The sequence below is a fragment of the Notothenia rossii genome (genome assembly GCF_949606895.1).
Source record: "Notothenia rossii genome assembly, chromosome: 9".
NCBI lineage: Eukaryota > Metazoa > Chordata > Actinopteri > Perciformes > Nototheniidae > Notothenia > Notothenia rossii.
Genome location: NC_136907.1, coordinates 13606422 through 13631039, shown reverse-complemented (window position 1 = coordinate 13631039; position 24618 = coordinate 13606422). Strand labels below are relative to the sequence as shown.

The 24618-nt window shown below is 40.2% G+C and overlaps 1 protein-coding gene across 1 annotated transcript; it reads left to right on the top strand.

Annotated features, from left to right (window-relative positions):
- Positions 1-11493: 11493 nt before the first annotated feature.
- Positions 11494-20395, top strand: adrb2b (adrenoceptor beta 2, surface b). The gene is made up of 4 exons (XM_079649872.1): positions 11494-11718; positions 14062-14221; positions 14327-14618; positions 17759-20395. The coding sequence occupies exons 2-4, from the start codon at positions 14065-14067 to the stop codon at positions 18792-18794; spliced, it is 1485 nt and encodes a 494-aa protein (XP_079505998.1). The 5' UTR covers positions 11494-11718; positions 14062-14064; the 3' UTR covers positions 18795-20395.
- The last annotated feature ends 4223 nt before the right edge of the window (positions 20396-24618 follow it).

Genomic DNA, 24618 nt, shown 5'->3' with positions numbered 1-24618 from the left:
CAATAGAATGCAGCCCAGTGTTGTGGTTAGTTGCTAACAAAAAGTGGATGGGAGTTTTTTCTTAATAGCTTCCTAATCATGTGACCCAATGACTTAAAATCAAAAAATCTATGACCAAATAGATTTACTCAAGTACTGTTGTGTTTTGAGATAGTCTACTGAGTATTTCCATGTTAGGCTACTTTGTACTTCTACTCCACTACAGTTCAGTGGTAAATCGTGTACTTTTACTCCACTACATTTATTCAATAACTTTATTTACTTTGCAGATTTGGATAAATGATTGGAAATGTAATCATCAACACTTAAATGAGACTTTAGTTACACTTGGAGTAACATTTACAAGCTACCCTGCAGTATACAAATTATTTAACTGGTTGCACCTTTACCAGCTGTGATAAACACTTTAATGCATCAATAAGTACAATGAAAATATACAATATATATTATTCTGAAATTGAGCAATTTGCATAATGAGTAGCCTACTTTTACTTTTTGTATTTTAACTATATTTTGAGGCTGATACTTTTGTACTTTTACTTGAGTAACATTTTGATTGCAGCACTTTAAGTTGTTACAGAGTATTCCTACACTCTGGTACTTCTAACTGTACTTAAGTACACAAGCTGAGTATTTTTCAAACCTCTGTGTATTACAAATCTGGACAAGTAGGACACACTTATTTGTTTTGGTCCATCTCTATAAAGGGAGAAATTAAAGTTCCCTTCAAAACTTAAACCATGCAGAAATCCATTAAAACCCTTGAAGTTTGGCTAGAATTGACTGTTGTTGGACCTCATGTTCAGAGAGGAGGCCTTGAAAGCAAAAGCATTTTCATGATGTAGGTGTAGTGGGTAATTCTCTCAAAATGAGTGCAGTGCTCTTGAATGCTCTTGAATGCAGCTCAGGGCCTGACTCCTCCCCGACCGCTCCCCTCATTAGGGCTGCTTATAAAAGGCACCTGTTGGCAGGGCAGCCGCTTGCGAATAGGCAAGGCAGGCAACTGCTTGGGGCCCCGGACCGGAAAAGGGCCCCCACAGAAGGTCCACAGCAACGACAAATGCTTCTTCTTATCTTAAATAGGGGGGTGCTGAAAAGTTGGATCGAGGGGCCCCCAGTGAATATTTGCCTAGGGCCCCCACAGACTCTAGAATCGCCACTGCCTGTTGGCCTTTTGTCTTTCCTTTGGCTCTGTCTGTCATGGTCGGTGGTACAAGGCAGCCTCCAATTTTAATATGGATAAGTTGGTCCCCTCAGTTTCTCCTATGTTAAGCTCACTTGCTGCTTACTTACAGTACAGTCTGTCCTGCTTCCTATTGGGCTGTATACCAGTGATTAGCACCTCAGACCTGCTGTGGCGAGTAGGGACACAAAGTAAAGTCTTAGTTTTTCGAAGTATTTAAAACAAAGGTGAAACAACAGTTGCTTATTGACTTGTCTCAACAATGCATTCATTTTAGATGACAAAAAACAAATATCTCTTAACTCAATTGAACAATTTAATATTTTTCTGTCCAGTTTTGTTGGTGTTCTGTAACATTATTTCACATTGTAAAATCAAATGTTCAAAGATGATTGATCCGGGAGTTACAAATTGAACAGGTTTTCAATGAGTCCATTATCTGTGGCTACAAATAAACACCAGAAGGTGGCAGTACTTGTCAGAAATATATTTGTGGCAACACTGCACTATGTGGAGGTATTTGTATTGTATTGTCAGAGAAATGTCAGAACAAGAACAGATAAGGGAACTTGAAATACTCAAACTGTCAATCAAGTCTATTAGAGAAGCATTCTTGATTTTGTTTTGTATTGTTAAAAACAAATCCAGTTTTAACACGAATAGGAGATGTGTTCTCTGCTGACCCTCAAACCAAAACCTGTTTATACAGTTACCTTTCAGTCTGTCCTGGCTCAGATTCATGTATTTAAAACAATGTGCGGGATACTTCCTGAAAACTATTGACACTTCCTCAAACCTCCAGCAGATGTTCCTGCACAAAGAGGGAAAAGCTTAAGAATGAGCTTTCTGCCAAATAATTTATATTTATGAAAATGACTAATGAAGTTGAGATATATTTTTGAACATAATCTGTTGAACTACAGTTTATTAAACAGTCAAATGTTCCTATGACTTCTCTTGGAAACATAAAATAGAAGCTTGTTTTTAAAATCAGAGTCAGACTTCAGGTCTTGGCAGATGCCTTCAATTGGAAGTTAAATGAGGTCAGAAAAACAATATGATTTCCCCTGTGGTATCACAGTCAGTTTGTGGATCTGCGTGTCCCTCAGTTGGGATTAATAATTAATTGTCAAGTCCTGCAGTCTGTATGACAAAGCATTGGACACAATAGGGAGTTCCTTCCAAATACTATTTGGCGACTGCACTGTGTGTTATACTAAACTGTGTGCATTTGTGTGTGAGCAAGGCAATATTTTATATCAGCGTTTTAAAATGAATTTGCAGTGGAAAAGCAGGACAAAACGGGTTCTTGGCTACGTTCACATCACAGGGCTTGTGTTTGTCAGTCAGGAAATGGGACAAGGTGAAGCTGAGTTCACTGTCATTGTATATGTGTGTATGGGGTCATTAGTGGGTTCTTTATATGTCAGGGACCTGTTATTTATTATGGGATGTATTGTTGATTAATCAGAATCTAGAGTTCAAAGGTCACAGTCCACTCCCCAAAATGTAAGATTTATAATTGCATGAGATGAAAGTATAGCTGATAAATCTCAAAACAAATATGAACCACACCTCTCGTCCCCTGACCTTCTAATATAGACAATTTACAATACCTTCCCCCAACGAGTCCGACAAAAACATCACATGAAAAGAAACGTGGGGTTTTGAAGTTTCATCTTTTGCACAAAACGGGGTGAAATACCTTCAGGGCTTTCTCTCAGTGCGACCTTTTCTGCATATCACATGTTGATTATAGTAACTATCATTCAGCCACATATTGTTGTGTGTTATTCCACCATCTTTCAACTGGAAGACATAAGGTAATCTCTGTCAGCCAATTTGACTGTGATGAAAATGTGAGGATTACACACAGCCTTTATGTAAAATGAAATATCGGGATATACTGCGACTGACGTCTCTCTGTCCAATTTCTTGTATAAATGTGTTTGGGTACAATCAGTTGAGTTTAAAGATGACTCGAATACACAAACCAAATCTTAGATGATTCCACCATTCAAGCAGTATTGGCTAAACCAACATTTTTTTGATAATGAATAAACCATTTAAGTCATTAATCAAGCAAAAACGCCTTACACTCTCTGATCATTTTCAAATTGTATTTGTTCCATGTGATTGTATATTTGACATTTCACCACTCCCAAAAAATTGATAAGAAGCTTTGCAGACGCCAAATATGCTAACTGTGCGATTAAGCCTCTACATATTGAGTTGAATCCGACTCTAAGGGTAGAGGCAAATATCTTCAAAAGGAAAAGAAAATGGTCCTTTTAGTTACACTAAAGGGCACCACACATTGGAATAGCTCTGTAGGATCGTGGCCAAGTCTAATAAAAAACAGACAATGATATCATCAGGAGTGTTTCGGAGATATTTTATTAACGGGAAACCTGCATTACAAACTTGTGCAGTACGGGGGCCATTTACCAGAAGGGAGGGTCTAAGATAAGCTGATGAATAGTTGTATTATAAGGACATTTAGTACGTGACTAATAGGGATAAAAAAAAGCCTTTGAAACACACTTTGACAATACTGTTGCAAACTATATCAAACTGCTTTCTACAGGGTTTGAACATCGGAATCCGAAATCCATGTATTTGTCCCACAGTGGGGGAATTTACGGTGTTATATAAGCTAAGAAGAATATACATGACAAGAGTGAAAAGAGTACACATACAGCATGCTAAAAAATAAGTAGCAGTATTTTAAAAAAAGCAAGTGAACATTATAGGAGCCAGTAACATTAAAACATTTTAAATCAAGTGTAACCATAAAAGTATAAATTGCACATAAGACTGTGGATGAATATGTGACTTTTTTTATAACACCAGCTTAATCAGAAGCTTTTTAAATGATGAAGCTGAAGGTTATCATAACAAAAACATTCACAGAATGAACTACTCCTGCAGGGTAAAACAGCTACTTGATGCACACTGGTGAAATTCAAGGACACTTGATGCATCTGCTGATCCTGAAGGAGATGAACGCTGCAGAGAATTCTTTGCATTGGTGCTTCAAAAAGGAAGACAAATGACACAAGTGTGAAAAAGTGATGCTGGTAAGAGGGCAGGGTGAGCTAGAAAAATAAGGGCAGTTGAAATATGAGCAGCCGAGCACAAGAGAGGAAGCAGAGAGGGATGAGAGAGGGGGAGTGATGAAGCACACAGGAGAGGAGATAGGAGGGTGGGCGAGTGATGGAAAGACAGGAAGAGTGAAAGCGACCTTGATGAAAGAGAGATGAGGGAAGGGAAGGAAAGGTGCTGACTGGCACAAGTTGTGTCTGTCTTTCTGCTCACATGCCTTTTTCATGATCTGTGAGAAGAAGATTTCCCCTCTTCTAACCTAGCAACACAAACACCATGAAGACAGTGTATTTATCTAAGAAACACTTGTATAACATCTATTAAAGTGATCCACATAAAGTTCTTAGTCTCTATCGTTTTATTGTGAGTCTATCTCCTCAACTGTTCTGACCCTTTTAGGCAGAGCAGGCACAGGAGCTGCACAAATATAAACATGGTAAGGAGCAGGAGAGAGTAAAGAAATGTATGAGGTTTTCTGTATTTTGATGAATGTATTGAACTATTCCACTCGTATAATCGCTTTTATGAGCTACAGTATAAACCAAGCCTGATTTATGGCTGAAAAAGCTCCTCTATATATCTATATGAATCGTGAGTTTACAAATCACGGACTTCATAGTGAACAAGGAAGGACCGCATTGACTTTCTGGATTGTGACAATGTGGATTTCTGTGGAAAAAGGCTTGTGCCGCATGTTGTGGATGTTGCAATACAGTATAGTCTAATGCTGGAAGTGGAATACATTTACTTATGAATAAAGTGTGGAACGTAACTCAAGGAGCGCATCTTCTTGAAAAGCGCTTTAATAAGTGTGTCTATCTGGCTTACTGCCGCGGATCCAAGCCGCACAATAACAAAGCGCAACATTAAAATAAGGACAGCTATTTACAAGTGGATGTTTAATGACAATAAAGAAAAGGAAAATGTGGAAACGAATGAAACTCCTATGGACCCAAACGTGAATGAACGTGAAGTGCCTGTGGAAAAAATGCTGACGTCAGACACAAAAGAACAATAAGACCTACAGAAAAGGCTTTAGAAGATAAGCTGGCGCAGTTAATATAAAAAAAAAGGAAAACGAAATTGGGTCAAGTCTCAAGGAAAAAAATTAGATTGATTCACTCATGATTGATTATGGGAATATCATTGAGCTGGGTTGTCGTGGGGTTTTTCAAATACTCTCCAAAGAATTTTTCAAACTCACATTACTCAGTGCAAGAAATGCTGTCAGAACAAAAGCAAGAAAGGTATCATGTTAACTGGTATCTCCCAAAAATTGCATATTTCAATGAGTTTCAAGATGTGATGAAGAAATGGTTAGCTAGAGCTGCCTCCTTTGAGCATGTGCCTCCTTCTGACCATGGCTCATTATATACTGCACTTATGTCAAGTCCACATAAAGTAAAATCAGTGGGAATGATAAGCAAAAAAGTTAAAAGTTCTAGTGGCAGCAATAAATCTTCAACAGCTTCATCAGTAAGAAGAAAGGCAGTCTGCCTTATCACAGAAACACTCACTTGAAAAACAAGAAGCTGACCTGGAAGCAATGAAAGCCAATATCAGAGCTGAAATGGAAAAGCTTGACCTTCAAACTGATATTGATGCTGCAACAGCCAACATTAAAACATTGGAAGCATCTGAGGGTGATGACTCTGACCCTGACCCTCGTGTGGGGGAGGAGCAGTATGACACTGGTCAGCCAGATGAAAGTGATGATTTCCAGGATGAAGAGAACCAAGGAAAACCTGTGGAGAAGGATAATAAAAAGAGTTTCATATACTTCAATTCAATGAACTCAAGTCATGCAGCCCCAAGTGTTCATGTCCAAGTATTACAACCAAGGCCCACAATAAGGACAGCAGCTCTCGGACAGAAAGCAATGACTTTATTCACGTAATGCAGCAACAAAACGAAATGACTGAAATGCTAACGAAGGAGCAACGCTTAACGTTACTCCCATCCAGAGAAATACCCATATTTAAAGGAGATCCATTGCAGTACCTTTCATTCATCAGAATGTTCAAACATACAATATATTCTAAACCATCGGAGGCCAAGCAACACTTCAAACTGTGAGTCATTTGAAGGAAAGAAACTGTAGAAACTGTAGAACTGTCTGTTTAAGGCGTCTAGACGAGGAAGGAAGCCACGACACCTTCAGTTTGGTGTGAACAAAATAATACAAACTCTGATGCCAGTCAATGTTGCAAAACCATTTTGAATACTGCACATTTGTTCATTCAATTACCCTGAACAGATTATGATCAAAACACCGCAGGTAGCCATTGTCGGAAAATGGCACAGGAAAGATAAGGGGTGAAAACCGTCACTAGTTGGTGAAGGACATAACAGCAGGAAACTGTACAGTATGGTCTCAGAGGACCAGATGCACATTATGTACAGGATATACTTTAAAGACAAAAGAAAACTGCACCAACACCCAGTAGGCTTTTGCTTCCTTTATTCCCTCACTGCGCATAAAATAACGTATTACTTTGCTTTATTCTGCTGCCAATGCACTTTGTTCTGCTCTGTAACAATAATTTATGTTGTAATACTACGGCTTAAAATTACAGAGCTTATCATGACATTTTAGCCGCTTATCTTTGAGGAAGCCACTTAGTAGAGAGGCAAAATTCAGTATAAAGTAACAGAGAACACTTCAGAAGGAAATACACAAAACAGACTCAAAGTGACAGAAAGAGAAACAAACCACCTCAACATCCTCTTTTCTTTCCCCTGGCTGTCCTCTCACAGTAACTTTCCTTGACTGATGATAAGTATTGAGATCATAAGTAGTGAAAGTCATGTTTAAGGTCTGTACACTGCTTCAGGACATGGCCCGGCTGCATTTTTAAAGAATTGGGGAATTGTGTGTTATTTCTTTTTTTTTTTACTTTAGAGCCATTTTAGACGCTATCAGCAGATATGGCTTTGGTCCTGGTTTCTATACTACTAGCTAATTGCAACCTATCACTCATGAAACTCCTTCCCTTAATGAATTGGCGTTTCCCTCCAGACTTTACCAGTTAGTTCAGTAGCGCCTGTTGCAAAACTGAACTCTTGATATTTCCTCGTATTTCTGCCTCAGGTTAATTCCTATAATCTGCCCGTCTACCTCCCCCAGCCCCTCGCCAATCTGTCTCCCATCCCACAGCTCTCTCCTCACTGCCTGCCCTGCGCCAGATCAACAAATTCTCAATAAACTCAGTAAATGGTTGGCAGCTGACTGCTTATTTTTGGTCCTAAGACTTTAACTGATAATAACAGATGTTGTATTGCAGGATGTAAACGTTTAGGGACCACAAAGCAAAGCGTGTGTAAGCGAAGTTTTGCAGGTATTTTGAGTTTCAAGAGAGATGTGTGTTTATTGTGTTTCTCAAAATTAAATTGGTGATTCAAAATAGTACCAATACAATTGATAACAAGTATGCCAAAGTGTGTCATACATTGGCACAACTTCCTTAAACAGACACCAACTACGCAGTGTGGAAATGCCTAAACAGAATAAGATCTGGTGTTGGACGTGCAAAAGTCACTCTCGCCAAATGGGGATACCTAAATGACGGGGACGTTGTGTGTGACTGCGGCATTGAACCACAAACCATGCAACACCTCCTGATATGCCCCCTGCTGGAGCAACCCTGCACAACATCGGACTTGGCAGAGTTTAATGAGAAGGGACAGCAATGTGTTCAGCTGTGGCTGAACCACATCTAACCAAGCCCTGTAACTGACTGCCTTGTGGACACGATCAGAAGAAGAACTTCCTTAAAAGACATTAATACCACATTAGTGCGTCAGTCAAATGGACCAAGAATGATGCAATGTTCATAACAGGGGACCAAGAACAACGGGCAAATTACAGACAAGAATGGGATTTGTATAGGAACCAGAGCTGTGACATCAACGGATGGAAACTTAGAAATTGCAAGGTGAGGAAGAGAACGTGTGAGAGGGAGAGAGGAAGGGATAGGACCAGGACAGGAAGAGGTGGAGAGAGGAATGTGTTGGGGGTAGACATACAGAAGGAAATGGCCACAGAGACATAAAGGTACAACAGGAAGTAGAGAGGGTTACATTGACACCAGTCGGGCCAACGCATGTTTTTTGTTCTTCGTGTGGTTTCCTCTGCGAGTGTTCAGCTCTTCCAATAAACGGCTTGCAGGCTCCAAGGTCTCAACATTGGCCTGTAAAAACAAAGGACTGTCTAATGCTGTTAAACTGAATGATTTGATGACATAATATGGGTTTACATCATGAGCTGTACACTGAAAAAAGAATGATAAAAAGTCTGAGAGTTTGCCTTATTTCTTACCCATTTTCTGGGCAAAGAAAACAATATTTTGTTTAAAACTGTTGCTTCCAATAACAACATTTTTATATTCAGTACGGCCAGTTTCACTATATTACCTAATTGTCTTGGAGGAAAACATGAAAAGAGCTGCCGATCTCCCTGTCTTTATGGTGGCAAGACTTCTATAAAGTATGAAACGTGTTGGCACGGACAAAATGACGTGTCTGATGCAGTGCAGACAATAGAGACCGGCTTCTCAACCTTTTTTAACGAAAGGTCCAGTTCTGATTGTTAAAACATTTCCAAGGTCCACCTTCCCAACTGACGGAGAAAAAAAAAATCATTTGGAAAAAAGGGGAAAAGAACCGTCGCTCATTCTGTACTTGTCAGTTCTCGTCAAAGTACAAAAGTATTTAAAACCATTACATATATTATTTCTTACAGCAGAGATTCTGCCAAGTGTCAGAAGGAAAATTAAAGGTGTAATGAAAAACATAAATAACGGCTGACTTCAATCAGTTGCTTCATTTTCCTGGTATCGTGCAAGCTGACCTACTGGGAACGTTGAAAGGACCAAAAGGCCATTGTTATTGTTGTTGGTAATGTAACGGCACAGAGTGTCGAGGAAATGTTTTTTTATATCTGGGGAATAAACACCAAGCCTCGCTGCTCTGCCAGATACTCAGCAGGCCGGCGGTCTGGTGACGAACAAAAGATGTCCTACCTAAACCCCATGACGGATGGAAACCAATCAATACAGCAACCTTGCACCTTTCCTACTACAAGACCCATTTTGACCCATATAATGGCTACACTCAATGCCAGATGTGGCCAGAGCACGGCCCTGAACTATTTGATTTACACTCTAAAATGGTACAATGTCTTGTCTTAAATGTTGAGGTAAGTGGTATATTGGTAGGGGATTGTAAAACATTTTATTCACAAGCTAGTTGTTTTAAACTATTAAATTAACCACGATCTACAATAGAAAAATGCTATGTTGTGTCTTAATACTTAAGTTATTTTGGCTGTTCAAACAAAAGTATTTCTCAGACTTGATAATTAATGTAATCATCTGTTTGTTTAGTGTTTAGTGTGCTATTTTACTAAGAGATAAATAAATTAAATAAATAAATAAATCAGTCCACAGTAAATATGGAGGAGAATTCAAGCGTTTTAGTGCAGGGCTACCAGGAGCTTTACGATGTGTCCAGTGTTCCCCTAAATTCATTTTATGAGCACTACTGATACAATGTCACAGTGTTTGACCTTTAGCGCACCATAGCACGTGCACACACACACACACACACACACACACACACACACACACACACACACACACACACACACACACACACACACACACACACACACACACACACACACACACACACACACACACACACACACACACACACACACACACACACACACACACACACACACACTAGTGGACTCAAATATAATGATGCCCCCACATGCTACAAAACGTGTGTGTGCCGGTGCCCCAATGCATACAGCTGGTCAATGTTTTATTCAGAATCACAGAGATACAGATGTTCTGTGTGTGTGTGTGTGTGTGTGTGTGTGTGTGTGTGTGTGTGTGTGTGTGTGTGCGTGCGTGCGTGCGTGCGTGCGTGCGTGCGTGCGTGCGTGCGTGCGTGCGTGCGTGCGTGCGTGCGTGCGTGCGTGCGTGCGTGCGTGCTTGTGTGTGTGTGTGTGTGTGTCCTTTCACTCTGCAAACAAGTCCCTTTTTTACATTTATTTATTGACTTAGTGTCTATACATGTACTTTGTACTTGAAACATAATTTGCTTTCCTTCTTAACCTGAATACTGGCTGGAAGTCTTGTGTTTGACAAAGTGGTAAAAAGAACAATGCTGCAATGCTGCATCACATGGATGGCAGGGTGTACTCTGTGGAAATACTATGACTTCACTTTACTATGACTTTATAAAGTTATGTTTGTTCTTTTTTGGGAACTAGGTTGAACTCAAACAAAAATGGCCTACTTATGCAGCATGAATTAATTATTTATGATGAGTTGTTTGGATGCTGGGTTTAACTTGTTTGAACTGTAACAAATTTGGTGCATGTGTGGGAGGCTTTTATTGTGTATAGAAGCAGGTTATCATCAGCATAAAGCAGACAAAACACTGCAATCAATGACACATGAAACACATGTTGGATTCCTTAAAAATATAACTCAACTACAATGAAGTTATGTCAAATAAAACAAATATAATATGCTTGAATAACATGTTAAGCTGTGTGGTTTAGTATAGTCAACCAAACTCAAATTAAGTTCAAAAACAACAATAAGAGGTAGGTTGTTGAGAATCTGTTTCGCTGTCTGATATTTTATATTTATAAAGAACCTCTAACCTGGATTCAACATCATGAAGCATTTTTTGACTGTGTTTCCATAATGTCTTATCTCACCATGACCACAACCTCGACCCACCCTGAAGTTGTTTTTGTGAGTTTAACTCTGATAATAAATGCAACGGTTTATTTTGTCTCTATATGAAAAAGTGAAGCATATAAGAATACAGCACAAAAGGGTATTCAGGTTCATTATGTTTACAACTGCTTCACTGCAACAGTACAGATGCACAGCAGCCAAATGCAGAAGTCTGTGGTTTTGTACTGCAGGACTAATGTGTGAATGTTAAGTAGGGTGGGGCTGAAAGAGAGCTCAGAGAACCTGAATAAATACAGGTTAAAAAAACGAATGTTTCCCAAAAGGCACTGGGTGCCGTCGAGCTGTCAGTACACTGCAGAAATGCGATATACACTAAAAAGCCATTCATTGTCTTCTGATTGGCTACTGTTCGGCTGTGATGTCATGAGGGCTTGCTTATAAAAAAGTGTGGCGAGCTCAGCTGCTTCTAAAGGGCAAGTGTGGTCGAGGCTGACAGGGTGTTTATACATGTACAGGAAACAGAAAGCGAGGCAGAGTGTGTGAGAGAGTGTGTGTCACACATAGTACCAGACATTCATTACTCAACAGGAGAGGGAGAGAGACCGAAAGCTGCTGACAAATACATTATAATGATACTTTGTGCTGTGGATTTAAAGGTGTTGGGATTATCAAATCACTGGATTGTAACGCACAGGACGGAGCCTGAAGGTAGGAAAACTATATAAATGTTAAAAATGTTTACATATGCTTCATAAATTTTGAATAAAGTGAATAAATATATATAGATTGATATATTTAAAACATCTAGAGATGACACCATGGCTATTTTAAGACCTCATTTTAGTGTGTAAAGGTTCAAACGTGGTTCATTTAATGATGAGCTCAATTCCATAAACAAATCATTTCAATAAAAAATGTAAACATTAACTTCTCACATTGAGTGAATCCAAACAAGCTTTCATCTTTAACATTTATGGTTAATTCATATCAGGACAGCGGCATGTTTTATGGCTCAGTTTTTATTAGAGAACCCTTTGTATATATAGACGTGTTTCTTCCCCCACAGTTTGATCTGCTGTCATCTGTTTATTCTATTAAGCACTGCAGTAGCTCGGTGACCTGCGTGCATGTGTACTTTTGTGTTTGCATGTGCACTTGTGTATGTGTGCATTGTTGTGTGTTTGAGTGCTCACAGCAACTACTACAACCAAGCCTACATATTGAGATATGTATGTCAATGTAAAGGTTTGTTATTATTGACCTCAGAGACCTAATAGTTTCCGTGTGAGTGTGTGTGTATAAATGTTTAAACAGCTGATGCAGGGGGGAGAGCAGAGAGCAACTTGTCTTTCGCAATCTTTGTTTTGTATGACTGCAGGTTGTGGTCCAGATTATTGATCTGATCAAATGGGCAATAAGTCACGAGGGACCATTATAGAGCCATCAGTGTGAAGGGTGACAGAGTAACATGTGCACTGAGCATTTTGAAAACATGAATAAAAGACAAAATCATTATTTCGGTAGTATAGCCTAGGTGCATTATCATTTATCAGGTGCAGACTGTGCGGTTCTTCATTTATTACAATTATAGCCTTCCAAGCTGCAGTAATGAAAGATTGATTTTTGAAATTACTCTGCAGTCAACTGTTCGGTAGATCCATCACTTTCTCTGGTACCTGTATATTCTCTAAATGGTAATGTGCGGAGGACATTTTAGGAAAGATGACAGATGCTCTGTATTACTACAGTAATGAAAGTGTACGGCTATTATAACGGCAGCCATTCATTCCACTTGGGAAATGAATGTCGTTAAATACAAATCTTGTCCTAGTCCAGCCTGGTATTTTAAAATGCATCCCGAAATTCAACACTTTTAGTCTTGACCACGGGAGAAGTGGAGTAACACCTGTGAATCAATGCGTCTCTTTACAGCTGGCATTAACATGAGCTGTGAGTGTCTGGATATGTTGGAATCAGGCCAATGTACATATAATGCAGGTGTCCATACACACAGAAGATACAGTTAACTAAGAAGCTTTTCAAATTAGTAAGGGGTGCTTTGCACTATTCCACTTCTTTTTTTTTCTCTCACTTTTTTAAAAACTATTTTTCTTTTTGTATTACTTTTAATATAGTATATTTTAATATTGTTATAATATTGTCTGCTTATCTGTATTATTGTGTTGCATTGTTGGAGAGGCCTGTGACCTAAGACCTTGAACCTTTTCCCTTATATAAGACCAACAAAAAATGATGCATGACAAACAATAAACAAACAGGCAGATTGGAGGGAAAAAATAAGTTGCTGCTAGAGGAAAACAGCAGGCGAGTGGCTTTGTGCTACGGCAGCATATTTACACATACTATATATGTATGTATTCTCCTCACTGTAATATATTTTATGATGAATTCTACTAAAGCCTTAATGTGTAATAAGTATAATAAATGCACTGTACTGTATGGTCTTGCCCTACCAGTTGATCCTGAGGCAAATGCATCACTGCTGCAGGATTATAGCAGCCTATGCTATTTTTTCAAAACATAATAACATGTACATTATGATTAACTGGAACACTTTGGTAAATAGTAAATTTGAAATTATAAATAAAGCTATTACACCACATAGCAGAACAAAATGCTGATTGCAAGTTACCACAGGGAGAGAAAGACCCAAAGGCATACAGACTACTAAAGTTGGTGAAAACGTGAGAACAACGATGGACATATAACTTCCTCTGTGAAAGAGCACATATAGTTTTATGACCTCAACCCAAAAGGGAGCCCTCAGCGGCTGACATGAAAGGCTTTCTTCATGCTGCTTCAATTTAAATGCAATTTGGCATGTTCTTCAGCAGAATGAATTATCTCCTGATTTACAAATAGTCTAACTCTATTCACGTCATTATCATACTGTCTCTGGGAAGCAACAGGCCTCAAGCCGAAACATTAAATGTGTAAAGAAGGACTGGAAACCTAAACTGGCATGCACTTGCGCTCTCTCTGCTGTGTTAATCTATGAAAGTTAATTGTGTTGATATGCTCCTCATGTAGATCATGGCACATGCAGGTGCTGTCTCAGCACTGGCTAACCAATCACAGTACAGCAACTCCACTGTATCAGATTTGCCAGAGAGATCCTCGGAGTACAGCGATGCAGAGCTCGTGCTGCTGCTGGGCGCAATGGCTATTCTGGTTCTGGCCATAGTTTTTGGTAAGTTACACAAAATCACTGCGATTAGTTGATTGTTAAATAAGGATCAACGCAACTTCGACAACTTCCAGTTAAATTACTAAGTATATATTTTCTTCTGTCCAGGTAACGTGCTGGTGATAACGGCCATCCTGCGGTTTAAGAGGCTCCAGAAAGTCACTAACTTCTTCATTGCTTCGCTGGCTGTGGCCGACCTCATCATGGGTTTGGTTGTGGTCCCCTTTGGCTCCAGCTACATCCTGCTCGGAAAATGGCAGTTTGGAAACTTCATGTGTGACTTCTGGACCGCAACTGACGTGCTGTGTGTGACAGCCAGCATCGAAACTCTGTGTGTGATTGCTGTGGACCGATATCTCGCCATCACCTCGCCTCTTCGATACCCAGCGCTAATCACCAGGTATCACCAAGACTTTTTGGTTTGGATGTGTTGAAAGATTGGCAAGGTTGAGACACTGCAATCATAAGTGAATCTTACTAAAAGTAATAAAAGAGCTGCTGCTGCCCCGCCCGTTACATGTTTGTAACTTTCTGTCATGTTGTACATCCAACCACACCCAAAAAGTGATGTCACAGCAGGTGTTTTCATCTTCTGTCAAAGGCAAAAACCGCTCTGGTGTCACTTTTTAGGGTGTGGACAGAGGTAAAACTGCTGTAAAATTGGAATCCATAGACAACACTAACTTTCTGTCTTTAAGTCGGCATTGTTATATCCTCCCCTCTGCTTATATTGGTTTGGTCCAAATAGGCATGGCCGCCCTAGACTTTTGGGGGCACTAAGCGAGCTTTGGCTTGGGGGCCCCCCTCACTCTAGCGCGTTATTCTCACTACACACAACACGGAACCAACTTTTGTCTTATGATGTTAGCATAAGCACACATATTGTATAAATAACCATGTAAACACAGTGGACCTGACCTAACCTCCTCTAGGGGGATCTGGGGGCATGCTCCCCCGGGAAGATTTCTTTTAAAATATTGAAGTCAAAAGCATCAATCTGGTGCACTTTGAGAGCAAAATAAAGAGATCTATGGTTACATCTCTCAACACACATATGAAACAGAACTATAAACAGATTTTTCTTTTTGGATATTTTACAAATCTCTCTTTATATCTTGTTTTGTCATATAGTATTTCATAACTGTTTTTCATTTATTCTCTCTGGCTGTCCATCTAATAATGTTCACATAGAAACTAGCTGTCAATAGGAATATCATTCCGAAGAATTATAATTTCATGCAAAACTCTGTCACAAAAAGAGGTTGCACATTTAAATTCAGGTGTTGTTATGGCAACGTCAGTGGCCAAACAGCCACATGTACTGCTGCAAATACGTTCAAACATGCTGTCGACGCGTAAAGCAGTGGCAACTCTGCCATCATTTCAGCTGACTTTTTTCTCAGAAATACTGTCACATAACATCCATATAGTTCAGTGCTAGGTTGATGCTTAGCTAAGCTAACTATGAAACACTTTAACTGACAGGACTCCGGATCAACTGTGGTAGCTACTAGCTTCATGTCGAACAGTAAGTCAACATTTTCCAGAGAGCTTTTTTTTTTAAATCACCAGGTATCGCTAAAAAACATTACATTTAGATTGTATGACAAAGTGTTATGTAATATACCTGGCTAGCTATAGCTACTTGCTAACGGTTTAGCTTACCCCCGCGATTCAAAGTAACGTCAACGTAGCTGTAATTATGCTTTGCTTAACATTTTCGCATAACTTGGAAGTTTACTGACATTTACATACCTTGTTTACCTGGTTCAAGTGGTGGCTCTGGGGTTGTTGTGTGAGCCACCACTTGAGAATTGTCGTCTTTTTTAACAAAAAATGTTCTTATGTCCATCTTTCAAAACTCTGAGTCTGAGACTGAGAGTTTATTTTAAACATTGTCACAGCTCACAGGATAGATACCTGTTATCCAATAAGACAGATGTTTATATCCATTCAACTCTCTGGTTGGTCTGGTGCCTTGCCTCTGTTGCATTCACTGAACATGGGAAATTACAATCCTGCCGTCCTCTCTAGTGTCATGATGAGGTTCAGGTAAAGCACGGTTAATGTATTATATGATTGACTCAATCATATAATACATAACTTTGAGAGTAGGCATATTAACGAAATTAATTAAACATATTTATCACGGTAACGGTGAACTGAGATTATTATTTTTTTTTTTCATTATTTTTTTTTGTTGCTAGGGGGCCCTTAGTGGCTGCGGGGCCCTAAGCGGTTATGTCGCTTAATGGGTCGGGCCGGCTCTGCAAATAGGTAACAGTTTTGTTGTATTGTTCTTTAAGTAGCAAGAGTATTTTCTCATTATTTGGAAAGCGTTAATGCATAATGTTATGTTTCTGCATAAAAAGCGGTATGCAGCCTTTGTGGCTTCAAAGGAAGCAGCGCAATATCCTGTAAACTGACTTGATTGATGTTGCTTGAGTCAGCGTTGGCTGGTACTGACTTTATAAGTTTGCCAATGAAAAATAATCTACGGGTGTGGAGTTATAAAACAGCCACCCCCCTTTCTCTGCTTGAGGCTAGCAGTTGGAAGCTACATTAGCAGCTATTAGCATAGCACAGCTGAATCTCTGCATTTCTGTCACACGTTTTGACAAGGGGAGAAGAACGCAGAGAACAAGGAAAATAACTCTGTTTTTTCTTTCTGACAATGTTATAGCAGTGTAATGCTAACTCAGTGAATAACAATTAAACTTAGGCTGTGCCCAGATCAGAGTCCTGCACGGGTCTGATTTTCAAGACCCGCTCCCGCCCCGCACCCGCGATGTGCAATACCGAACCCGTCCCGCTACCCGCACATATTGCCAATTAGTTCCGCAACCCGACCCGACCCGCCGGCACAAGATCCGCAACCCGACCCGAACCCGCATATAAGCAGTGAAAACGTGCAATTATTAACACACGCAGTTGCATATTTGGCTCAAAAAGCCTCGGATGTTGGTTATTTTCTGCATCTAGGAGGACACCAAAAGCCTCCCAGACGTTGGATTTCGCTCTTGAGGAAGAGTTATTGAAAATGCTGTATTCTCCGCTAGAGAGTTTCACCTCAGCCATTCAGAATGTGGCGCGCTCAGCAGCAGATAGATGCGCTGCAGAGGTTATGAATATGCTCAGTCCCGCGGGGGAGAGGTCTGAGGATTTAAACATTAAACTAAATTATTATTATTTAAATATATTTATTATGCAACACCCGCAACCCGACCCGCATCATCTTTGTTTTACCCAGATCCGAACCCGGAAAAAAGCGTTTGAAAAAATACCACCCGCAAATCACCTTTTTTGCGGGTCACCCGTCGGGTACCCGCGGATACCCGACCCGATGCAGGACTCTGGCCCAGATATGACAGAAGGTTATTTTTGCTAACAAATGGATACTATCACATTGCTTTTAAAGAGACTTTATTACACTTTTAGAAAGCCACCCCATTTCTAAATCTAAATCTGTGACCTGTCAGTGTTTCCACTCACCTTTTTACAATAGTCCTCATCTGTGCACTCTCTGTTGTCTCCTGCTAGGGGTCGGGCCTTTGCAGTGGTCCTCTGCGTTTGGGTGGTGGCCTCCCTCATCTCCTTCCTGCCCATTCATCTGAAGCTTTCGATGTCACGCGATGAGGAAGCTAAGCGGTGCTTGGGGGACAAGTACTGCTGTGATTTCAACACCAATGCAGCATACGCGGTGTCTTCCTCGATCGTGTCCTTCTACCTGCCGCTGGTGGTGATGATTTTCCTGTACGCCAGGGTTTTCCAGGAGGCGCAGAAACAGCTGGAGAAGATTAGAGGGAGGGAGAGGCACTTTTCTCACTTGCATTACGCTGTACAGCTGTCTTATCCAGAAGATAGTCCAGCATTGAACAAACGAACAGGAACTCAGGAGGAAGAGGAGAGACTAAACATGCAGAAAACAGGAGATACAGACACAGGGAAGGGGGAACAGATAGCAGAAAGCAGAGCAAGGACAGAAAAAGGTGAAGGAAAATACTCTGCTGCAAAACGTCTTAAGTTCTGTTTGAAGGAGCACAAGGCTGTAAAAACTCTTGGGATCATCATGGGAACCTTCACCTTGTGTTGGCTACCCTTCTTCATCCTCAACATCCTCATGACCTTCCTCAGATTAGGGGATATTAAGCTGCTCTTCAGACTCCTCAACTGGCTGGGATACTCTAACTCGGCCTTCAACCCACTCATCTACTGCCGCAGCCCCGACTTCAGGCACGCCTTCCAGGAGATACTCTGTCTCAGGGGCAAAAGGGGGAGCAGGGGAGGGAGGAGAGGATGGGGATGGTGCAGGGACAGAGATTGTTACACCAAGCCCCCAGGTAAGACGAATGTGGGCTCAGACCTGAATGGTGTCAGGGGGCTGGACCTTCAGCAGAGCTTGGGGTGGAAGGGTAGTTTGGACAGCTCTATTCGGGACAGCTCGCTAAGTCTGGCTCCGACTCCGACTCCTCTCCTGGACCAGGTTTTAGAAGTAGCTCCTGGTTCCCTGACAAACCGGCAGGCGAACAGCTCTGCTAACGGGAGTTGTAAGGAAAATCTGGCTTCAATTGCCTGAAGTCTTTACATTGTGAAAGTCGAGTCGTGCTGTGAACATCAGTTTGGTGGAGTTCAAAATGTTTGTTTTGGTTTGACAAAGACTTATTGTTTTTTTAGGCTGTAGCTTGAAGTGTTGCTAGCCAATATTAATATGTTTATTCAGTCAGTGTTAGAGAGGGTTAACGTGTGGTCACTGTTCTTTTTTTCAAAACAGCTACACAAGTAAAACCATGTTCGGCAGTAATAGTCTGACTTAAATCTGGAGGAATAAATGAAGATTAAAACAGATTTTTGTTATCAAAAGTATTCAGTATTCAGACCCTGACTGATATTTTCAACAGAGACCATCACATTTGCAGTGCTGAAAACTATGTTTGCCAGCAACAAAGGCACCACAAACCCACCATGAAGCAGAGATTAAAAAATACATTTTGTTTGCCCTGTAGCTAAACAGTCTTATATGAAACAGAGGGTCTCAGTTAAGGCTGACTCATAATAACCTCCTGAGATTTTTGTTTTCCATTCCTTCCTGATAAACCTCAGAGCAGGTCCAAAATCATTTGTTGGTGTATATTTGTGTGTAAGATAAACATCTGAGACCCAAACTTGTGACTATCATAACTTTCTTTCTTTGTGTTCGCTTTCTCCCATTACAAATTTGCAGGAACTATTTTCTGCCTATTTATCGCTCCAAACATCAGCAGCCACGCTTCAATTTTCTCTGTCCCTTTAATAACATTGTAATCGGTCAGAAAGCGGTGGGAAGATGATTTTCAGGCAGTTGGTTCTGTCTTGATAACAATTTCTGTCACAATGCAAGGTAATAACTCATATTTTGTGCTTATTTTTTACATTACTCAAAAACGTAGTTGAAATGAAGGTGTGTTTGAATAGGTTTTAATGTCAAATAATGATCTAATTATATTCAAGTAATCATTAATGATTACTTGAATATAATGTGTAATGTTAGTAATGTATATGCTAATTAGCATAAACATTTAGATTACATTACACATTACACTCCAAGAGGACGAATTACATATTGAAATGAATCTCCCTAGCCCTGCTTTTATGTGTATGGATGATTTTATAGATGAATTTACACCTGAACTGGGTATTGAAGGTCAATAATTAGCAGTTATTAGTAAATATGTTCTGTGTGTGTCTGTCTGTATGTTTTGTGTACCTGTGATGTGATGATTAACTATTTGTGCGGAGCTTGAAATGTGCCATTGAATATTTTCAATGTACTGTAATGTGTCCACAGATTATTTGAAAGTTGGAAAATACTTGTTTTTTTATTTCAAATTCAGTTATTTATCTGTGCCTCAAAAAGAGCAGTTATTTTATTGTGCAATTTGTATTATGTCTGTAAATATATGTGGAGTTTAAGCAGCACTGAAACTCGAGTTTACACTCAAATTTTCGTTTAATACTTTGTGTGTACTGAGACATAACTGAAAAATTGAATGTAAAAACCAAAAGTAGGTTTGGGTGTGTTGTGTGTGTACAAGAGGAACTTTTTTTTATTTTCTACCTCCATCATATTCACATCTCATGTCGGTAAATATTTATTCATAACGTGTTGGATCTTTTTGTGAATAAAAAAATGAAGTTTGACATGTGTATGTCTGAATCTGTTGCTCTGCTATGTGTTTATCGAGTGGGTGGATGGGTGTGTGATCACACGAGACAGACTGCCATAAAGAAAGAGAGGGAGAGATAACAAAAAGATAAATAAGGTTAAAATTAGCTGGGTACTATTCACAACATGTCGTTCAACAAACAGCCCAGGGTCATTTAAGGTTATTAGACTGGATGCTTATCGAATCTTTCCTTTAAAAAGTGCCAGATACTGCAATGCAAATTCTAAATTTTAGCATTGAAACACACTGACAATTTGCATAAAACAAACAGTGATACAGACCCCCAAGGAGCATTCTGTAATCACATTTTAATAAATCATATAAGAAGTTACCATAACCTCTATAAACAAACTATTGCAGATGCTGAATCTGCAGAATGTGTCAGCGGGTCAAAGTTTAGTATTGGCAGTGTGCTAGTTTCCATTGGCCGTCAGAAAGGTATTGACCAATCCTCTATAAGTAGGATTTGGTTGCATGTTCCTGCAGACGGAAAAAAAGGGGCTGAATATATTGGCCAATGTGCAATATAAAAACACATGCCATTCTGTACAATGATTTATCTTTTTAATAATTTAACATACATATGAAACTGTTACTAGAAGTGTTCATTTAGTTCAAACTCCATTATGACGTCTCAAGTTGCAAACGTACTATAAACAACTCTTATCCTCGATATCCGCTTTCTACACCAGAATCTAAGAAATAATGCTGCCAGAGGCTTATAGTCATCAGATCAGTTTCCAAAAAATGGGGGCAAAAACATGGGATCAGGAAAAGTGATTATTTTCACTGTGCAACTTTAACCTTTTAACTAAGCTCATGGGACAGAGGCTTTTTGTGCGTGTCCAGTCATCCAGTTGCAAGGACTCTGCTATTTGTGTGTGTGTGTGTGTGTGTGTGTGTGTGTGTGTGTGTGTGTGTGTGTGTGTGTGTGTGTGTGTGTGTGTGTGTGTGTGTGTGTGTGTGTGTGTGTGTGTGTGTGTGTGTGTGTGTGTGTGTGTGTGTGTGTGTGTGTGTAACGTACAGTGACAGGTGCAGGCGGTCACGGCAAACGCAGTATCAGCTACTGCAGAGGAAATACAATCAGCTATACTGACTCAATACACGCAGACCACACACACACACACACACACACACACACACACACACACACACACACACACACACACACACACACACACACACACACACACACACACACACACACACACACACACACACACACACACACACACACACACACACACACACACACAAACACACACACACACAGCTTTACAACTTTATGAGAAAGCAGTGTTTAAGTGTGAATCTGACCTGTTTATAACAAGTTTCCAATTTACATAAAGTTGTTGTTATGTGTCCTACAGTATATGTTAGCTATATTAGTGTCTTGTCGTATTTTTACTTTTTTTTTTTTTATAAAAACCTACAAAAAAATGGTCTTCTGAATGTTTGTATGTTGTGGTTTAAATACATAAAATATGTTTGTTGGCACAGACAGAAACCTTTAAAGTGTTCTCAGTGGTCATGTAAATGTGTTTCTAAAAACGTTTAAAACATTGAAACACTATTAATCATTCATAGTTGGTACCATATTTTCATTCTGTGTGTATATCTGTTTACAACTCAACCCCTTAAGCTTTACTCTAACTCAAAAGTGTTGTGCACATTGAAGCATTAAATCCATTGGGAACTTGAAATGTTGTTCATCCTGCCACCTTCCTCTGCCACATGCGAGTGGCTACCCTCTCTTTTGTCAAAGATTTGTCTAGGTAATACTGTGTCTTATCCTGTTAAGAGGTGTCAACCGGCATTATAATGCTGACAACAGGCAATTGTATATTTCCTGTGTAATCACTCAACCACAAAGACTCAAGCATTTGTATGCAAGATTACAGAAACACGCACACGCACACACACCCCTGTTGAAAGACATGTGCGGTTTGGTTCTGTAGTTCAAAACAGACAGCCTTCTAGAATCTAGATAAACAAACAAACACACACATTCACACACACACACACACACACACACACACACACACACACACACACACACACACACACACACACACACACACACACACACACACACACACACACACACACACACACACACACACACACACACACACACACACACACACACACACACACACACACACACACACACACACACACACACACACACTGGCAATGCAAAATATGCAGGATATACGTAGACAGATAAACAATGTCCTGAATGTGTGCGAGAGAGATGTGCCAAGTGTATCTCATGATCACTGGGAGTTTATAGATGGTGAGTGTGTTTTGCTGCCTGAACTGAAGCCAAACGAAACATCTCCTGCCAAAAAGCAAGAAAGAGAGTGAGAACAGACAGATATTCTTCGTTTGTCTGTCTGCTGATGTCACGCACATACACACACGTTTTCTTTAAATTATACATTTTAATCAAAGAGCAGTGAGGGATGATCAAACGCAGCACTACAGTTTGATTGGCACTGAATATAGGAAGATATGAACATCAGAGACACAGCTTTGATATTTTTTAAAGACTGAATGGATGTGTGTGTGTGTGTGTGTGTGTGTGTGTGTGTGTGTGTATGTATGTGTGTGTGTGTGTTTGTGTGTGCGTGTGAGTGTGTGTGTGTGTGTGTGTGTGCGTGCGTGCGTGCGTGCGTGGGTGCGTGCGTGCGTGCATGTGTGTGTGTGTGTGTGTCTTTCCGGATGACTACTCTTTTACAGTGGACTGCTGTTCGTCACGGAGACATTTCAATGTTTTTCTGTCCTTGGGTGCTTGTAAGGCACCGGAGAGGCACTTAACCCCAGTGAGAAAGACACTGACAGATACAGACATAAATCTAAAAAAATATTCTAAAAACGAAAACTCATCCGCATCACAGTTATAATCACCATTGAAACAAGACATCTAGACTCAACACAAACTCCTTCCCCTGGCATGCTGCATGTTTTTCTGTAGCCGTCTGCTTGTAGGGTTAATACTTTATGAATGAATATTGGGAATTATATTCTTTGATAAGATATATAGCCTGCACTATCTGAACATCAAGTTAGTTTATTGTTCTTTGTCATCATTGCAAACGTCAGATATGGGAACAAACACGACAAATGTTTCCAGCCACAAGAACATGACTCAACACTACAATGAATGTTCCTGGTCGCTTTGGTACAAGTCCTCTCTTATCTTGTTCACACGTCATTATGCGGTAACACACTGACTTCACTAAATGTTAATGAAACCAATTTATCTGGTTTAGGATTTTGGCCCTGTTCACATGAGCATTGGATTTAGGTGGTTGGGCGATGGGTACTTTCTATTTTACACTTAAAGCTCTTAATCACTTAAACGCTATAGATGTTATTAAAGGATTTTTGGAGTTGTTGGAATAGCTGTCCCGCCTGCTTCCATTAATTATGCTAAGCCAAACATTTTCTTTTTGGTTAAGGCCCTCATCTAACCCTCGGCTAGAAGGTAAATTAGTGTAGAACCATGAAGGATAGATGGTATCAATGGTTTTTCATACCATTGCTACTCTGACGACACTCAATTAATTTGGTCTTTTCCCCGTTCTGAAATCCAGGTCGTCGCACGCATCTCTACTTGTCTAGCAGACATCTCTCAGTGGATGTCTGCTCACCACCTCAAGCTCAACCTTGACAAGACTGAACTGCTTTTTCTTCCGGGAAAAGATTGTTCCACTCTTGACCTAACAATCAAACATCGGCCCCTCTGTTGTTTCCCCGACTCAGACTGCAAGGAATCTGGGTGTGACCCTAGATAACAAACTGTCCTTCACTGCAAACATTGCTGCTACAACCCGCTGCTGCAGATACACACTTTACAACATCAGGAGGATACGTCCCAGCTGACCCAGAAAGCGACGCAGCTTCTGGTCCAGGCTCTCGTCATCTCACGCCTAGACTACTGCAACTCCCTCCTGGCTGGTCTACCTGCATGTGCCATCCGACCTCTGCAGCTCATCCAGAATGCAGCGGCTCGTCTGGTCTTCAAGCTTCCTACATTTTCCCACACCCCACCGCTCCTCCGCTCCCTTCACTGGCTTCCAGCAAGTGCTAGAATCCACTTCAAGACAATGGTACTTGCGTACGATGCTGTGAATGGATCTGGTCCTTCCTACATCCAGGACATGGTTAAACCGTACACCCCAGCACGTG